Source organism: Thalia democratica, chromosome 3 (assembly GCF_965202585.1).
Source record: "Thalia democratica chromosome 3, ktThaDemo2.hap1.1, whole genome shotgun sequence".
NCBI lineage: Eukaryota > Metazoa > Chordata > Thaliacea > Salpida > Salpidae > Thalia > Thalia democratica.
This window is the reverse complement of record NC_139167.1, coordinates 81,429,879-81,446,982: the sequence shown is the minus strand read 5'-3', so window position 1 is coordinate 81,446,982 and position 17,104 is coordinate 81,429,879. Positions and strand designations below refer to the sequence as shown.

The window sequence follows — 17,104 nt, the reverse complement described above, 5'->3', positions numbered from 1 at the left end:
GCAAATTTTACGAAGGTTTTCAAAATTTCTTCCAGGTTTTTATAGGTACACGTTTTTGGGTCTATTTTTACTTTTAGTTTAAAGTTAAGTTCAAGGTAAGAAACTAAGTTAAATAGAAGAAAAATATTGAAAAAATACTGTAAATGTGTTTTTTAATGATAACATAAAATTTAAATCTATATGATAGATTTTTTGTGTCAAATCGAAATTTTATTACCAAACATGTTTAAATTCCAGATATTTAAAGTGATTTTCGTTCAAAATCCCAGGTTTTTTACATAATTCTTAAAATCCAGGTTTTTTGGCAACCCTGTGTGATACTTCTTAATTGCTTCTCTTTAAACTAAAACCAGTTAATTGGATACGAACCTAAGCAATAAAATCCGGATTCGGTACATTACGAATTAAAAATTTGTATTACAGCGTATAATTTTCATTTTTCAAGATCTAGAAACTAAAATATATTTATTTTTTGTTTTTAATACTTAATAACTTTTCTTATAGTTTTAATAATAATCTTTTCAACAAAATGGGATGCTCTGTTTCAGATAATTAGTACTTTTCTGGTAATTGTAAAAATATAACTATATTAGCATATATACTTACGATTTTTATGATTATTAAGTAGTGGCATAATTACTATTAACTTTAATAAAATTATAATTTTTTAATCAGTTTGTATAAAACGTTTTAAATAAATTAAACACTAATGTTCTAAGAAGACATTTTAGCGGGTGCACGACTATTCAAATTCGGACAATTCAAATTCCGACAATTCAAATTCTTTAAAATAAATTGAAACAACCACAAATTAAAAAGTAATGTATACTTTTCAAATATAAAAGATACATATGTAGGTAATATTAATATCTACAAGCAATTTTTTTATTTTTGCAATACATTAAATATTTTTTGAGATATGGCTTAAATAAAGTAAAAAACATAGATATTTTTAGTAATTTTGAAATATCATGATAAGAATTTTAGATTTTGAAAAAAAAATTAAAATATCTTGTAGATATTGATAAGATTTACATATGCTTTTTTATTTTTTTCAAAGTTATATAACTTATTGAGGTATAGTCTTTTAGATATTTTTTTAAGAATTTGAATTGTCGGAATTTGAGTTGTCCGAATTTGAATTGTCATGTAACCCATTTTAGCTTAGTTTAAAGATTATATTATTTTAACTAAAAACAGTCTTTTAAGTAACTTTTAATCTAACCCAAATCATATTTAAAAAAATTATTTTAACTGATAACCTAATAAAAAACTGTGTAGACTGTAACTTATTTTTATTATAATTATAGTTGTACTTGAGAAAAAGCACAAGATAGTGTTAACAAACGTACTTTATTTTTAAAATATAAAAAGTAACAAATTATACTTTTTAAAAAAAAAAACATCAAAAGTTCGTTTAGTTTTAACAATTAATTATAAAAAAATAAAAATTAAAAGGCTGTATAAACACAAACTCTTAAAAGTGTGTAGAAAAGTTTTAGACGTTTCTAAATTAAATAAAGTTTATTTCCTAGCTAATACGACATCAACACAAACATTTACTTCTCATCTCTTCACGAAATCCGGCGACCTGTAAATTTATCAATTATGAATAAACAACAAAACAAGTTTAACAATAGCACGTTATTACTATCACTTTAGTTGAATAAAAACAAAAAATCAATTAAATGGTTATTTTATAAAAATTTCAAATTGCTTTAGTCTATTTGTCATGACAAACTACAAAATGTAAACATATATAAATAACACACAATACCAATTTTAGCTGCATTTAGAAGTTTTTGAAACATATTTATCATGCAAGTTCTTAACAAAATGTCAGCATAACTCCAAAAGTTTTTAAAAATCAACAAACTATTTTACAAAAACTTTAAAAAGTTGGCATCAACCATTCAACCTTTAACTACTTCTTTTTATCTTAATTCTTGTTAATTTATAAACAAAACACACTCCAAAACACACTTTTAGTTTGTTGATCGAGTAAATTGATGTTTTTTTTTAATTTTTATTCAAATTCAAACTAACGGAGTGAATACTTTGGGAAATTTGGCAATTTCTTCTTCGGTGTAATCGCTCCAAGCCTTGGGAAGCCTCCTTGGCGGAGTAATGACATTACTGACATTCTCTAGTATTTCAGATGGCACGTTCTGTTAGTAATATTTAGTTGTAATGACATTACTGACATTCTCTAGTATTTCAGATGGCACGTTCTGTTAGGAATATTTAGTTATTATGACATTACTGACATTCTCTAGTATTTCAGATGGCACGTTCTGTTAGGGATATTTAGTTGTTATGACATTACTGACATTCTCTAGTATTTCAGATGGCACGTTCTGTTAGGAATATTTAGTTGTTATGACATTACTGACATTCTCTAGTATTTCAGATGGCACGTTCTGTTAGGAATATTAAGTTATTATGACATTACTGACATTCTCTAGTATTTCAGATGGCACGTTCTGTTAGTAATATTTAGTTGTTATGACATTACTGACATTCTCTAGTATTTCTTATGCGAAAATATTTTTTTTAAATAAGGGTTGCCACTCCTTTAGGCAAAAATGGTCAGCCTGAGTTTATAACAAAGTTATGAATATTATGATGCAAAAACTTAAAAAAATTATCAAGCTTAATTATCTATAAATTTTAAAATAAAAGCAACACGACTTAATAAAACACACATTATTACAGAAAAAAAAAGTTAAAGTCAAATTATTAGCCGAGAACTAAAATATTATCCAATATCCAAAATAAAAGATCAAACTAGCCTGAATATTGATGAAATTAACTGGCTATTGAATTTAAAAATATTTCTGAACATGATTTGTGGTTAAATTTGTCAAAGTTATAAAAACATAAAATTTATTATTGCAGTTTAATGCAAAACTTAAGTGCAAAAAAACATATAATTTAGAATAGTTTTAGTTATTTTACCGAATATCACTATAAACTTTTAAGTATATTTTGGTATGGAACATGGACATTTATATGGTCAAAAGCTTATGTTAGACAAATTTATATTAAAATTAGAATTAAAAGTCAAGTTTAAAAAAAAAAATTACGTCTTCAGAGGTTTTTAAATGGACTAAATTCAAATTCAAGTTAAATTTACTTTTCCATTACCAGTACAATATTCTTAGTAATAAAGGTTACCGCAGATTGAGCTGAAAAAAAAATCTTGACTTTTCTAAATCAAACTTTTAATTAAATCCGATTCAAAAATACATAACCAAAAACTTTAAATTATACTAAGTTTTCAAGCAGGTAAGAATAAAGAAACTTTTAATTTAGTTCTGCGTAAAACAAATATATGTTACATATACACAAGTTGTGTTATATATACAATAAATAGACACAATATACAAATAACATTATGTATACATGTATATAGCTAAAAAATAAAAAAGAAACAAACTAGAACTCGTATGCAAATAATGTCTATAAATAATCGTATGCAATATTTATAAACCATTCAGAAGTACAAACTTATGGATTTTATTTTTTAATTGTGTAAAAATAAAAAAAATCATATAATGAGTCTTAAGCTAAGATCTCATTTTAATGTGTTCACTTTTGCTTTAAATAAAAGTAATCCAAACATTACAACATTAATTAAATAAGACGACACAAATAATTGTCGCGTTAATTTATAATTTTTTAAATCAGCAAAAAATCTAAATGTTAACAAGTTCTATATCAAGTGTGTACAAAACAACTATGCTTTTATTATTATCGTTATAAAAACAATCAACAAATTGTGCACAAACTTTTGTTACGATTCTTTTCAAAAGGAGCATTGTTGGGTTAAACTATTTTTATTTCAAGTAATATTTACAACATGAATTATTTATGTTGATACAACATCTTGCTAGACAATAAAGCAAAACATAATCATTTAAAAAATTTGAAAAGTTTTCTTTTCAGAAAGAGCGTAATTTTGTTAAACTTTATTTTATTTAATACATAATAAATTTAATACAATTTGTTTTATATTGAAAGAACTTCTTAGATTATAAACTAAATATTAAAAGAACACACTTTTAGGTCTATTTTTAGTTTGAAATTAAGTTTAAGGATAGAAACTGTGCGAAATAGTATAAAAACATTGAAAAGATACTGTAAAGTTACTTCAAGTGTGTTTTTAAATAAAAAAATAAATGATGACAATTTTCAAAAAGAGTATTTAGGTTTGTAAAACTATTTACATTTGTAAATTAAAAATTAACCTCATCCTCGTAAGGCAGTATTTAAATATAAAATATAGTTTGTTTTATATTAAGAGAACTTCTTCTTAGATTAAAAACTAAATATACCTATTTTGAAATTAAATTAAACCTCATCCTCATAAGGTAATAGAAAAATTGACTAGTTGCTCACAAACTTTTGTCAGAACTCTTTTTAAAAAAATATTGGTTTGTAAAACTATTTATAAATGTAAAATTTTTTACCTCATCCTCGTAAACGTGAAGGCAATGGAACAAGTCTCTCCTGAAATCAGTCACTTTGCTCAGATTCCTGTACGTTATCCTTTTCACGATCTGTCAATATCACATGTATTTAAGTATTCAGTTAAAAACAAGTTTTACAGTTTATATTTTTCTTAATACTTTTTTTAACTTAATTCAGATAAATCTTATATTATTTTTCATTTTCAGCATTATTATTTTATTTGTTCAAGTTCCTGTATGTTATCCTTTTCACGATCTGTAAATATCACATATCTAAGTGTTAAGTTAAAAACAAATTAAAGATTACATTTTTCTTAATACTTTTTTTAACTTTAACTTTCTCAACATACAACTTAATTCAGATAAGTTTTATATTATTTTTCATTTTCATAATTATTATTTTGCTCAGGTTCCTCTACGTTATCCTTTTCACAATCTATTATTTGTTTATAATTAACTAAATAATTTTCACTGTAAGATACGTTTACTCGGTAAAGAAACATACAATTAAAAATCTGTTATCAATTTTTTTTTTTGAAAAAGGCTATTTGATAAGATTTATAATTAACAAAAAGATTTTCACTTAAAATTTTAAACGTTATCAAACATTCTATTTAAACATCTGTTTATTTAAAAATAAACTTAATTGCTTTAAAAATCATAAAATTTATTTTATACTTGTAGATAAATGTAAAATAAAATTAGATTAAAATTTTTTGACCTATATTTTGTTTTAATTTTTATATAAAAAATTATGATTTTTTTATTAACAAAAACGATTACTAGATCATTAAACAAAAAACAAAATATAACTAAGTCAGAAAAAACATAGTATTTTTTTAAATCTTGGTAGTTATTACAAAGTGTAATGTTAAATGCAAGATACGTTTACTGCCTGTAAAAAGATTGGATGCAAAACTAAAAATTTGTTATCAACTTCTGATTTTAAAAGATGCTATTTAATAAGGTTCAAGCTTCATGATATACTATTTAAAGCAATTATAGTAAAAAAAACTGAATAAAACATATATATATATATATATATATCTGGAATGAAACTAACTACAGTTCAAAATGTGTTTAAACTTAAAAAAAGTTAAATGAAAATTAAAATTCATAAAAAACATTTCAAGGGGTTGTATGTTTAAACAACAGCTTGAAATTTGAAAAAAAGTATAAAGTCTATCAAATGATCCAGTTATCAAAGATTAACATAGAAAAAAAAAACAATACTTAAAATGTAAAGAAAAAGTTTACAAACTACATTATCAAAAAGCAAATAGCAGGCAAAACATAATAAGCACAAAACAGCTAAACTACGAACAAGTTTTTAGCAATATTGTTGATGTTACTAGTAGCTTGTGTGATAAGAAATATTAAACACTTTTATTACACAATTTCAAAAAAAAAATTAGGCTTTCATCTAAAAATAAGCAAAAGTAACCAGAATATAACCATATTTTCAATAACACTAAAACATTACATTTATTTTAATTCAAAAATGTTACTAGTAGCTGGTGTGGTAAACACTTTTGTTATAGAATTTCAAGATAATAAAGAACTTAGGCTTTCATCTAAAACTATGACTATAAATGTATGTTTACGTATCACATTAAAATATTAAACTCTCGGTAGATTATAATTCATAAATGTTTTAAGTTCCTGAAAAATTACGATCAATACAAAAAAGTACTTACTCAAAATAAGTGTAAAAATAGTAATATATGTTATTGTTTAAAAAACTAATACAATATACGACACTCAAATGCATTGAAGATGAAAGAAATAAAAAAATGGTTTAAATATATTTACATGAAAAAGTCACTTAGAACTATGAAACTTTAAATTATCATAATAATTAAATCTATTTTATAAGAAAATTTCTATCAAACCACTTGTTTTGTACCCTATGCATTTTAGTTTATTTCTTTAAAGTTTTCATAGCTTTATCACTTTCTTTTTAAATTGTTAGTCGAAAGGATAATGTAAAGTTTACAAAAAATTATTTACATATCAAAAAATATATACAATAGAAAAATTTTAAACTCATTAATACATTAACTAGTTATTTTATAAAAAACTAACAGCAGAATATAAGTTAATAGCAAAAAAATCAAATACAAAGTGTTTTTACTTAAGAAAGTTTTTAAGCACTTAAGTTTCAAAGATGAAAATTTCAAATACAAAAGTAAAACAAATGTTATTTTAATTTGAAACTATAAAGTGATGTCTCTATATTTCAATTATTTAATTAATGTCTTAACAAAGTTATAATTGTTCATAAATTTATAAATGAAAATAAATCAGAATACTAACTTTTTAAACTTATAATCGTTTTAAATTTTAGTCTTTTAAGGCCATAGGGGGGAGGCCCTATTTTTTCTAAGCTTCAAGATGCTTTTTTATTGTTTTAAAAAAATCGAAATATTTTTTAAGATATGATCAGTCAAAGTCGGGCCGCATAATAGGTTCCCTATGGGAAGGGAAAACTAAAACAGCGAAAAAAGACTATTTAAAATCTATCTCCTCCTACAATTTTCAAGCAATCTTTTTCAAACTTTCACAGTCTAATCTTTATACAATAACAAAAAAACGTTACTTTGGAATTTAAAAAAAATGTTGTATAAATTTTTTTTTTTTTTGTCATAAAACTTTTTTTTGTAAATAATCTAAACTCTTAAGTAACGTTTTTTCTTTTATTATAAGGAACGTTTCCTAAAAATTTGAAGAAGATTGCTTGAAAAATGAAGGAGGAGATAGATTTTTAGTGAATTTTAAAATTTCCGAGAAAATTGACCCCGAAAAATTTGTGGTCCTTACGTTTATATTGGAAAATGTTTACAAAAAATTAAATATCTGAAAAGTTAAATGATATTTTTGAATTCTATAAAACTGGCTTGTAGTTTGTACTTAAAGCTTTTATATAAAAGCAAAAGTTAATTTTTGTAAAAAAAAAATGTTGGACCCCCCTATGGCCTTAAAATTAAAAAAAATGTGTTGTTTAATTTAAAATAATATATAGTATATGACTTTAAAAATATCTATCAAATGTAACTTAAAGATATTTTTATACACTAAATAGCTACGCAATAATTTTTTATTTTATTTATTCATTCAGAATTTATTAACTAAAAAAGTATACTTGAAAAAAAGAGTTTTATTATTTTGTTACACTATAAAACTATTTTATTTCAAAACATTATACAGTGAAAATCCAAGTGCTATGTAGTAAATACAAAATAAAAAAGTTATATTAAAGTGTTAATTAAAAATATCAAATTGATTTCGAAACAAGCATTTTCAGTATATAAAAACCGAATGAAAAATATTAAAAATTATTACAATCTTACTAACCCAAGTAGGATCTAGTTCGTGAACTTTCCAAGCTTCCATCCTCAATCTGCCTTTAGGCCGTCTGATAACAACAAGTATATTGTAAGGATGGTGTATAAATTAGTTATTATCTTGGATTAAAATTGTAAAATGCTACTATTAAGGCCATAGGAGGGGGAAGTAAAACACTTTTTTATACCAAAATTATAAATATAACATTATATTGCCTTTAGACCGTTCAAAAGCAACAAGTAGTTTCGTAAAGATGGTGTGAAATTTAAAATTTATTATTAACTTGGATTAAAATTGTAAAATAATATTATTAGCACAGGTTAATATTATAAATTAATATTATGATAATTTTGTTTAAATCATAAACTTTAGTTATTAGCATGGTGTAAATTTATAGTTTGTAGTGGAAGAATGATGTATAAGTTAGAAATTGAAGATTTCAAAACTTATCAAAAGATTTAAGAAAGTACTACAAATTGTAATTATAAGCATGAAATAAATGAACATATTACTATTATCAGCAGATTAAATTAGAACACTTATACTATGTCAACGTTTAATAATTGAATTATAACTAAACTTTCTCGGGAATTAAATGTTCTTAAAGATTAATTGTACTAAAATAGAGTACATCGTTAAACAGCAAAACTATTTAACTTTGTCAAAAACTAGTTTTACACTTTTAAAGTTTAGAAAGCATACTTACCATTTTAAATTGTCAAAAGCAATTATGAGTCAGCAGCATTTTATACTTCGCGGGCTAATTTTCAAAAAAAAAGCTCCCAGGCCAAAGATTTTCTCTTTAAAGCAATTTGACAACCAAAGGAAATTTTTTTAAATCTTATTAATTATTAACATATAAGATAACGAGTGGTAAATCTATGCTATTATTGCTCAAAGGAAAATAAATTGATTAGAATTTATGTAAGCTTTTATACTTTAACTTTAAATACAAAACACATATCAAGACTTATAAATAAAACACGGTGTTTTAATAGAACAAATAATTGGAGTGCTCAGGTGTAATAATAAACAATTTTTTAAATTTATATAACAAAAAGTTAGTAAAATTTTCCATCCACCGCACTTTATTTTTACAAGTGTTTCTCTTTTTATGAAATAGTTTCCTAAAGAATATATGTTGTTTATAAAAAAATATCACAATATATAAACAAATTATTAAAATAAAGCCAAATAATAAACAAAAAATATTACATAGAAAATATTTGTTTATGATGTTGTACTCGTTAGAGTAAGTATGACTCTGAACAACATTAAAATCAAAGTATTTTATAACTCAATACAACTGACAGTTGTATTGTATTATAAATGATTTCTAAGATTGCCTTACTGTATAAAAACTTTTGAATTTAAAGAAAAACACTGAGTTAAAGATTTTTAATAAAATTAAGATACAATATTAAACTTGTGGTGGATAATAAATCAATGCAAAAATAAATGATTTAATTATTAATTATCTTCTGTTTATTAAAATATTCTTAATATTATAGGTAACAAAATTTTAAAACAGGTTTTATAATCAAAAATAAAATCTTAAAAGGTTTTTAAACTGTGTTAAACAATGTAAAACTTAAACGTTTGCTTTGTGTAAAATAATTCTCATACATTTTCTACCATTAATTTTTAAAACTTCATTATAGTACTATAGAGGAGTTTAATTTCTTGAAACTTTATCTACTGATTAATATTGTTGGTACTGACTAAAAACACTTTTATACATGATAAACCAAATCCATTAGTTTTAGATCTTAATAAATACAACACTCTGTTTTTCAAATAATAATTTACAAACACTATTATTATTAATACTTTTTTGTACTAATGAAACAAGTACAGAATGTTACAAAAAAATTATTTTTATTATAACCAATTAATACAAAAAAATAAATTGACAAACATCATTTTTAGCATCACAAATTATGTAAAAATTACATTTCAGTTTTTAAGGCCATAGCAGAGTCGGGAACTTTTTAAACAAAAAAAAAACAAAAACTATATTTAAAAAACTAAAGCTCTAATTATTAGTTAGATATACATAATAATAAATTTCATAAATATTTGAGATATAGTTTTTTTATAAAAAGTTTCTAGTAGAAGTTTCCATAAAGTTAAAGTTTACTTAAAACCTATCTTATCTGGTATTTATTGAGCTTAAGACCACAAAATACAATACATAGTTTTAAAATAACTTTCAAGATTTCCGATATAAAAAACATGAAAATATCATAACACTAGAGTTTAAAAAAAAATAAACTTTTTTATTAATACTTTTTTCAGTATAAAACATTAAAGTACTAGTAATGGACTAACAGTAAAAAGTTAAAAAATGAAGTCCAAATGTATTTTCAGATTTTTAAACTTTTTGTTTGGGCCTTCAACAAAAAACCTATTGAATTCACCAAATATTACCTTTTTTATCGCACAAGTTACTTTCAATTTTCTTTATTAGTAAAAAATCTCTCACAAATGTTTTTTAAAAACTTCACAGGATAAACTTATAAAATAGGTGGATCCCACTGAGTTCTTAATAAAAAATAGTGAAAAATTGTTTTTAAACAACTTTTCACGCATTTGTTAAAATACATGTTCATACTATAACAATACATGGTTTTGTAACAAAATTCTTTGAAATAAATTATTTGTATTCATCTCACTTCAAGACAGATAGGGACTCTAATTGACAAACTTAAGGGCATAGGAGGGATAAATCACCGTTTTAATAATTTAGTCTTATTTAATTGAGTTTTAACTAAGCTACAAATTGCAAAAAAACTGTATTTTTGTATTTTTTTTTTATAATTTTTTTATTTTTAAATTTTCTTAAAAATTACTTGCGACAGAATTTTTTAAATATTGCAAGAAACATTTCCTGAAAGTTTGAGGTAGTTAAGAAAAAGATTTTTAGTGAAACAGTTTATTTTCACAGTTTTAGTTTGCGCTAGCCATAAGGAACCTATTGTTGCCTCCAACTTTAACCAGCTACAACTGATAACTTATTTGGAATTTTTAAAATATGTAAAAAGTATCTTGTAGCTTAGTAAAATCTATCTAAAATAAAATCAAATTGTGAAAAAATGATTTACCTCCCCCTGTGCCCTTAAAACAAAAATTGTACAATAAATACATATTACAAATATTAACCCATTAAAGGAAACTACCAAACTCACAAACATTGATTTCTTACATCTCAAAACTAACTGAGAACTTTTGAAGCATAAAAAGTGTCTAACAAATAGAACTCTACAAAACACAATCACCTTATAAAAAGCAAAGGTGAAACCTCTTTGTTCATTGGCTTTAATAAACACCAACCCGTTTTTGATAAAATAATTTATACTTATGTGATTACTCCTGACAGAAGAAACTCTACAAAACACAATCAGCTTAAAAAACAAGGCCAAACCCCAACTTTTAAATTAAAAACCCATAATTGATGTAGAACAGAACTCATTCAAATAAAATATCCTTGTAGTGGAGCAAGCTAACAGTCAAAATCAAAACCAAAACCACACATAAAATATTCTAACAAAACAGTTAAACTTCATTTGAACTCATTCAAATAAAGTAGTTTTATTTATCTTACTGAAGTAGTTAGTAGTAGAACTCTAATAGTTAAATTTAAAAGTGCACACAAAACAAACACCAACCCGTGATACCAACCTATTGTTGGCTCCGACTTTGACCAACTATACCTCAAAAATTATTTTGAAGCTTTTTAATTTGTAAAATGCCCCCCTATGCCCTTAAATGTAAACCATAAACACATACAAAGTGTTTCAACAAAACACCAACCCGTTGTCGCTACAACAACAACCCATTTTTGATAAAATAATTTGTACTTATGTCATTACTCCTTTCGTCTAACAGCAGAAACTCTAAAAAACACAATCAGCTTAAAAAACAAGGTTAAACCCCAACTTTTAAATTAAAAACCCATCATTGCTGTAGAACAGAACACATTCAAATAAAATATCCCTGTAGTGGAGCACGCTAAATAGTCAAATGCACACATAAATTTTTCTTACAAAACATCATTTAAATTTCATTTGGACTCATTAAATGAAGTAATTTTATTTATTTTACTGAACTAGAGCACTCTAATTGTTGAACATAAAACCAAAAGCGCACATAAAATGTTATAACAAAACATTTAAATTTCAGTTGAATTCATTCAAGTAAAGTACTTTTATTTATCTTACTGAAGTAAAGCACTCTAATAGTTAAATTCAAAACCAAAAGCGCAAATAAAACAAACACCAACTAACAAATGTCCTAGTAAAACATATTAGCATTTAAAAACATTTTTTTATTTTGTACAGAAAACAAACACCTAATATTAAATACATATATATAATAATTTTTTATTTAAAACAAACACCAACCCGTTGTCGCTGAAGAACTGTTTCTCCTCCCACTTGCTGCCGGAGAAGCTGATGAACTTGGAGTTGACGACGACCACGTGATCCCCCACCATGCCGCTGTTGTCGAATATCGGCTTGTGCTTCCCCTGCAGGTAGTTTGCGCATATCGCCGCTATTTTGCCTGTTGGTCAAGTTGGATGAGTTGTGTAAAACTTATTTATATTGTAACCTTTTACAACTCAACACTGTTGTTTCCTAATCCAGTGCAATAAATACAAATACTCGAGTACTAATCATTAAGTTGAAAACACTGTAATTTTTAGCAACACAACTTTTTTCTTTATTTTTAAATAATTATTTTACTTTTACTAGCACTTACAACTCACTGAAAAATGTAAAAGATTAAGTATATAATTTTAACTTATTTATCTAAAAGAACATAAAAAACTTATTAGTGTACTTTTACCTGGTGGCTGTTGGTATGCATTCAGTATGTGCCAAGATTTTGTGAAAGTTGCCCATTGCTGCAATAAAAGTAATTTGTAATATTGCTTGCATGGTTTGTTTGCTAATAAGTTTTCTTGTTTTATATATAAATTTATAGTTTATAAGTTATCAATATATAAAACTAATTGAAATATCAATAAGCAGTTATAAAAATCATTTTTAGCAAAAACTTGACTTTTGTTTATTATATGAGCAGAAAAGCTATAGCTTAAATGCAGTTCTTATTTAAACTTTATATGGTAATTAAAAAAAAAATTAGAAAGTCATCATTCCAATGTAACTAAGAAATATATAAGCACAACATAATTAAGGGCATAGGGGGGAACGCCTTTTTTTTTTTCATCTTATTTTATATAATTTTTACTAAGCTAAAAAACACTTTTTACTGATTTTAAAAGTTCAAAATATTTTTTGAGATATATCTGGTCAAAATCAGAGGCAACAATAGGATCCTTATGGGAGGCGCAAACTAAAACTGCAAATAAGTAGAAATCACTAAAAACCTATCTGCTCCTACGTTTTTTGAGATAATTACCTCAAGTTTTCAGGAAATGTTCCTTGCAATATTTAGAAAATTCTGACAGAACAAAATTTTAAAAAATTAAAAATCAAAAATTTAATAACAAAAAAAACAAAAAAAAAATTTTTGTTTATTTCTCATATAATTTTTTTTTGTTTTTTTTTCATTTTTTTTTTACAGAATATTCTTAAGGGCATAGGGGGGGGTAAACACCCTTTTTTGGTTTTTTATCTTATTTTATATAGTTTTTACTAAGCTACAGGATACTTTTTACAGATTTTAAAAATTCAAAATAATTTTTGAGATATAGCCGGTCAAAGTTGGAGGCAACAATAAGAACCTTATGGGAGGCGCAAACTAAAACGGCAAAAATAGACTATTTCACTAAAAATCTATCTTCTCCTACGTTTTTTGAGATAACTACCTCAAATTTTTAGGAAATTTTCCTTGATATATTTAGAAAATTCTGTCGGAAGGAATTTTAAAAAAATTAAAAAATGAAAATTTTATATAAAAAATAAACAAAAAAAACAATTTTTTTTTAGTTTTTTTGTTATAAAATTTTTATTTTTTAATTTTTTTAAATTCTGTTCTGACAGAATTTTCTAAATATTGCAAGGAACATTTCCTGAAAATTTGAGGTAGTTATCTCAAAAAACGTAGGAGGAGATAGATTTTTAGTGATTTCTAGTTATTTGCTGTTTTAGTTTGCGCCTCCCAAAAGGTTCCTATTGTTGCCTCCAACTTTAACCGGCTATATCTCAAAAAATATTTTGAATTTTTAAAATCTGTAAAAAGCATCTTGTAGCTTAGTAAAAACTATATAAAATAAGATAAAAAACCAAAAAAGGGCGTTTACCCCCCCCCCTATGCCCTTAATATATCAAGAAATATTTCCTGAAAATTTGAAGTAGTTATCTCAAAAATCGTAGGAGAAGATAGATTTTTAAGAAAAACAGTCTATGTTTGCTGTTTTAGTTTGTGCCTCCCATAAGGAACCTATTGTTGCCTCCAACTTTGACCGGCTTTATCTAAAAAGTTATTTTGATTTTTTTAAATCTGTAAAAAGTATTTTGTAGCTTAGTAAAAACTATATAAAATTATACCAAGTTTCAAAAAAAGGGGTGTACCCCCCTATGTCTACTATAATAATATGAGTGATAATTATTTTGAACTATTAGACTATTTCACTAAAAATCTATCTTCTCCTACGTTTTTAGAGATAACTACTTCAAATTTTAGGAAATGTTCCTTGATATATTTAAAAATCTCTGTAGGAAGGAATTTTTAAAAAATAAAAAAATAAAAATTTTATATAAAAAATAAACAAAAAAACAGTTTTTTTTAGTTTTTTTGTTATATAATTTTTATTTTGTAATTTTTTCAAAGTCTGTTCTGATAGAATTTTCTAAATATATCAAGAGACATTTCCTGAAAATTTGAGGTAGTTATCTCAAAAAACGTAGGAGGAGATAGATTTTTAGTGATTTCTAGTTATTTGCTGTTTTAGTTTGCGCCTCCCATAAGGATCCTATTGCTGTTTCTGACTTTGACCGGCTATATCTCAAAAATTATTTTGAATTTTTAAAATTTGTAAAAAGCATCTTGTAGCTTAGTAAAAATTATATAAAATAAGATCAAAAACCAAAAGAGGGTGTTTACCCCCATGCCCTTAACAACATAGTAAACTGCCCTCTACAATGTTGTTTATAATTATATAAGTAGAAATACTTTACATTTGAAAAGTGTCAAACATTTTTAGTGTTCACTAAAGTTACTAATGTTTATAAAACAATAAGTATAGTTAATGACTTTTATGACTGAACTTTTTAAAGAAATGTTCAATTAAAAATATAAACTATTGTAACTTACTTGATTAACACGGCCAAAAGACATTTGTTTTTATCAGTAGTCAAAATCTATAAAAAATTAGGTTTTGTAAAAATTGTACAGCTACTTAGTTAATTCTTCAAAATTTTAAACAAAGTTTAAGTATTGCACTATTTAGCCACTACGTGGCAACTACTATTTTTTGAAATAATTTTTGAAAGTTATTCAAAACTTCATAATATATTTTTGAAATTTTTACTTTTTTTTTAGAATCTATTAAGAAGTTTAAAGTACAATTTACTTAAAAGATATTGTTTTTGGTTTATTCAAGGTTAAAAAACGTGTTATATATATATAGCAACTCAGATAAAAAACAAAGCTTCCTTTTATGTACTTACAATAGGCTACATGATTTTTTTTAATGTATAAAAAACGTTTTTGTGATCCTTAACATTTTGATAATATACCCTACAATCTTGGAAAAAAATATTAACTTGACTAATATAAATACTATATTTTCATTGTATTTACTTTTTTTATGATTTTGTTATTTTATTTGTTATCAGTTTAAGTAAACAATGTTACAATACATATTTTATATTGTTGATAAAAAAAATTCAGTATATTTGTTTTATGTACAGCAAGATTTAATAAACATTAATAATTTAAGTTTTAAAATGTTTCAGAGGTGATGTATAATATTTTTGTGTTAATATCTATAAAAATATTTTATTATATCAAAAAATAGATTAACGCTATTGAGTACCATTGTATTTTTGCATATTGAATTTTAAGTTTATTGGTTTAAGCCAAACAACAGTATGATAAAGATATTTATACTTTTATGAAATTATATACATTTCAAAAATATGATGAACAACTTTTAATGATCTTATTTATATTTCTATAATATATATCATTTTATTTTCATACACTACTAAAAAAAATCTCTTAAAAAAGTGTATAATAGTTTTACATTTTATATCAGAGTTGCTACTCTTTGAGAAAGAAAAAACTGTCTTGACTTATCCTTAGTTTTTTTAAATATTAAGTAAATTAAATAAAAAAATAAAGCACTTTAACAAAATTTGTTTTAAAAATAAACCATTCAAACTAAACTAACTAAATCTTATTTGAATCTAAAAAAAACCAAGATTTTCAGAAATTTTAAAACTATCTGAACTTTAAAAAAATCTCATTTGGTCTGAGTCATCTGCAGATTTTTCAATTTCAAACTAGCTTGAGTTATCCTGATACCTTATTGGAGTGGAGGTACTGACTGCTATTTGAAGCCAGTTGTGATATAGATAGAAATTGTTTTTTTTTGTTATGATCCTAATCTTACCACACAAAATAACTTTTTTATTAACTTAACACAGATTTGCTCTAAATGAATTAAGTATTTTATTTGCAAGTTTGTCATTTGATACAGAGTTTTTATACTGGATTTGCTGTAGATAAAAGTATAATTAATTTAACCTACTTAAATGTAATTTGCTAAAGTTGCATATAGATTATATTCTTGATTGTAAAATTGAAGGGGAATGGAACGTTTCTAATAAAAATGTATTACTTTTTCACTGAGAAACAATATCCAACTAGATTTTTTAGTATAACAGATGTCTTTTACAGAAAGTTAAATGATAGTTTTTCTTAACTTAATTATTTCAAACAGATAGTCCATTAGATTTTATCAATCACCTGACTGTTTTTTATACTAAAATTTTTAAAAGTATCAGTCATTTTGCAATTATGTTAAGTGTTAATACTAAATGATTACATTATTAATTTTATTTTGTTATGTTCTTTATTTCTTTGTATAAGTCTTTATTTTGGAGCCATTAACTTAATGATCAATGCCTATAATAAATCATAACTTTTTAATATTTTGTTTATTTGTTGTAACGCTGTTTGTTAATTATTTTAGGGCTTTTTTAAACACTGAAAGCTAAATGAACTATAACATCAAATATTTTGCTATTAAACATACCACATCACCTAAATTTTTAAAGGTAAGTAAGTCAACCTAAAAAGTATGCAAAAAATAT

The 17,104-nt window shown here is 24.2% G+C and overlaps 1 protein-coding gene across 1 annotated transcript; it reads right to left on the bottom strand.

Annotated features, from left to right (window-relative positions):
* Window positions 1–1,339: 1,339 nt before the first annotated feature.
* Window positions 1,340–15,147, bottom strand: LOC145831586 (large ribosomal subunit protein uL13m-like). Its single transcript, XM_082938887.1, has 7 exons — window positions 15,099–15,147; window positions 12,666–12,723; window positions 12,221–12,380; window positions 7,827–7,887; window positions 4,473–4,562; window positions 2,047–2,168; window positions 1,340–1,591 (listed from the first exon to the last, which is right to left on the bottom strand). The coding sequence occupies exons 1-7, from the start codon at window positions 15,120–15,122 to the stop codon at window positions 1,567–1,569; spliced, it is 540 nt and encodes a 179-aa protein (XP_082795013.1). The 5' UTR covers window positions 15,123–15,147; the 3' UTR covers window positions 1,340–1,566.
* Window positions 15,148–17,104: the final 1,957 nt, after the last annotated feature.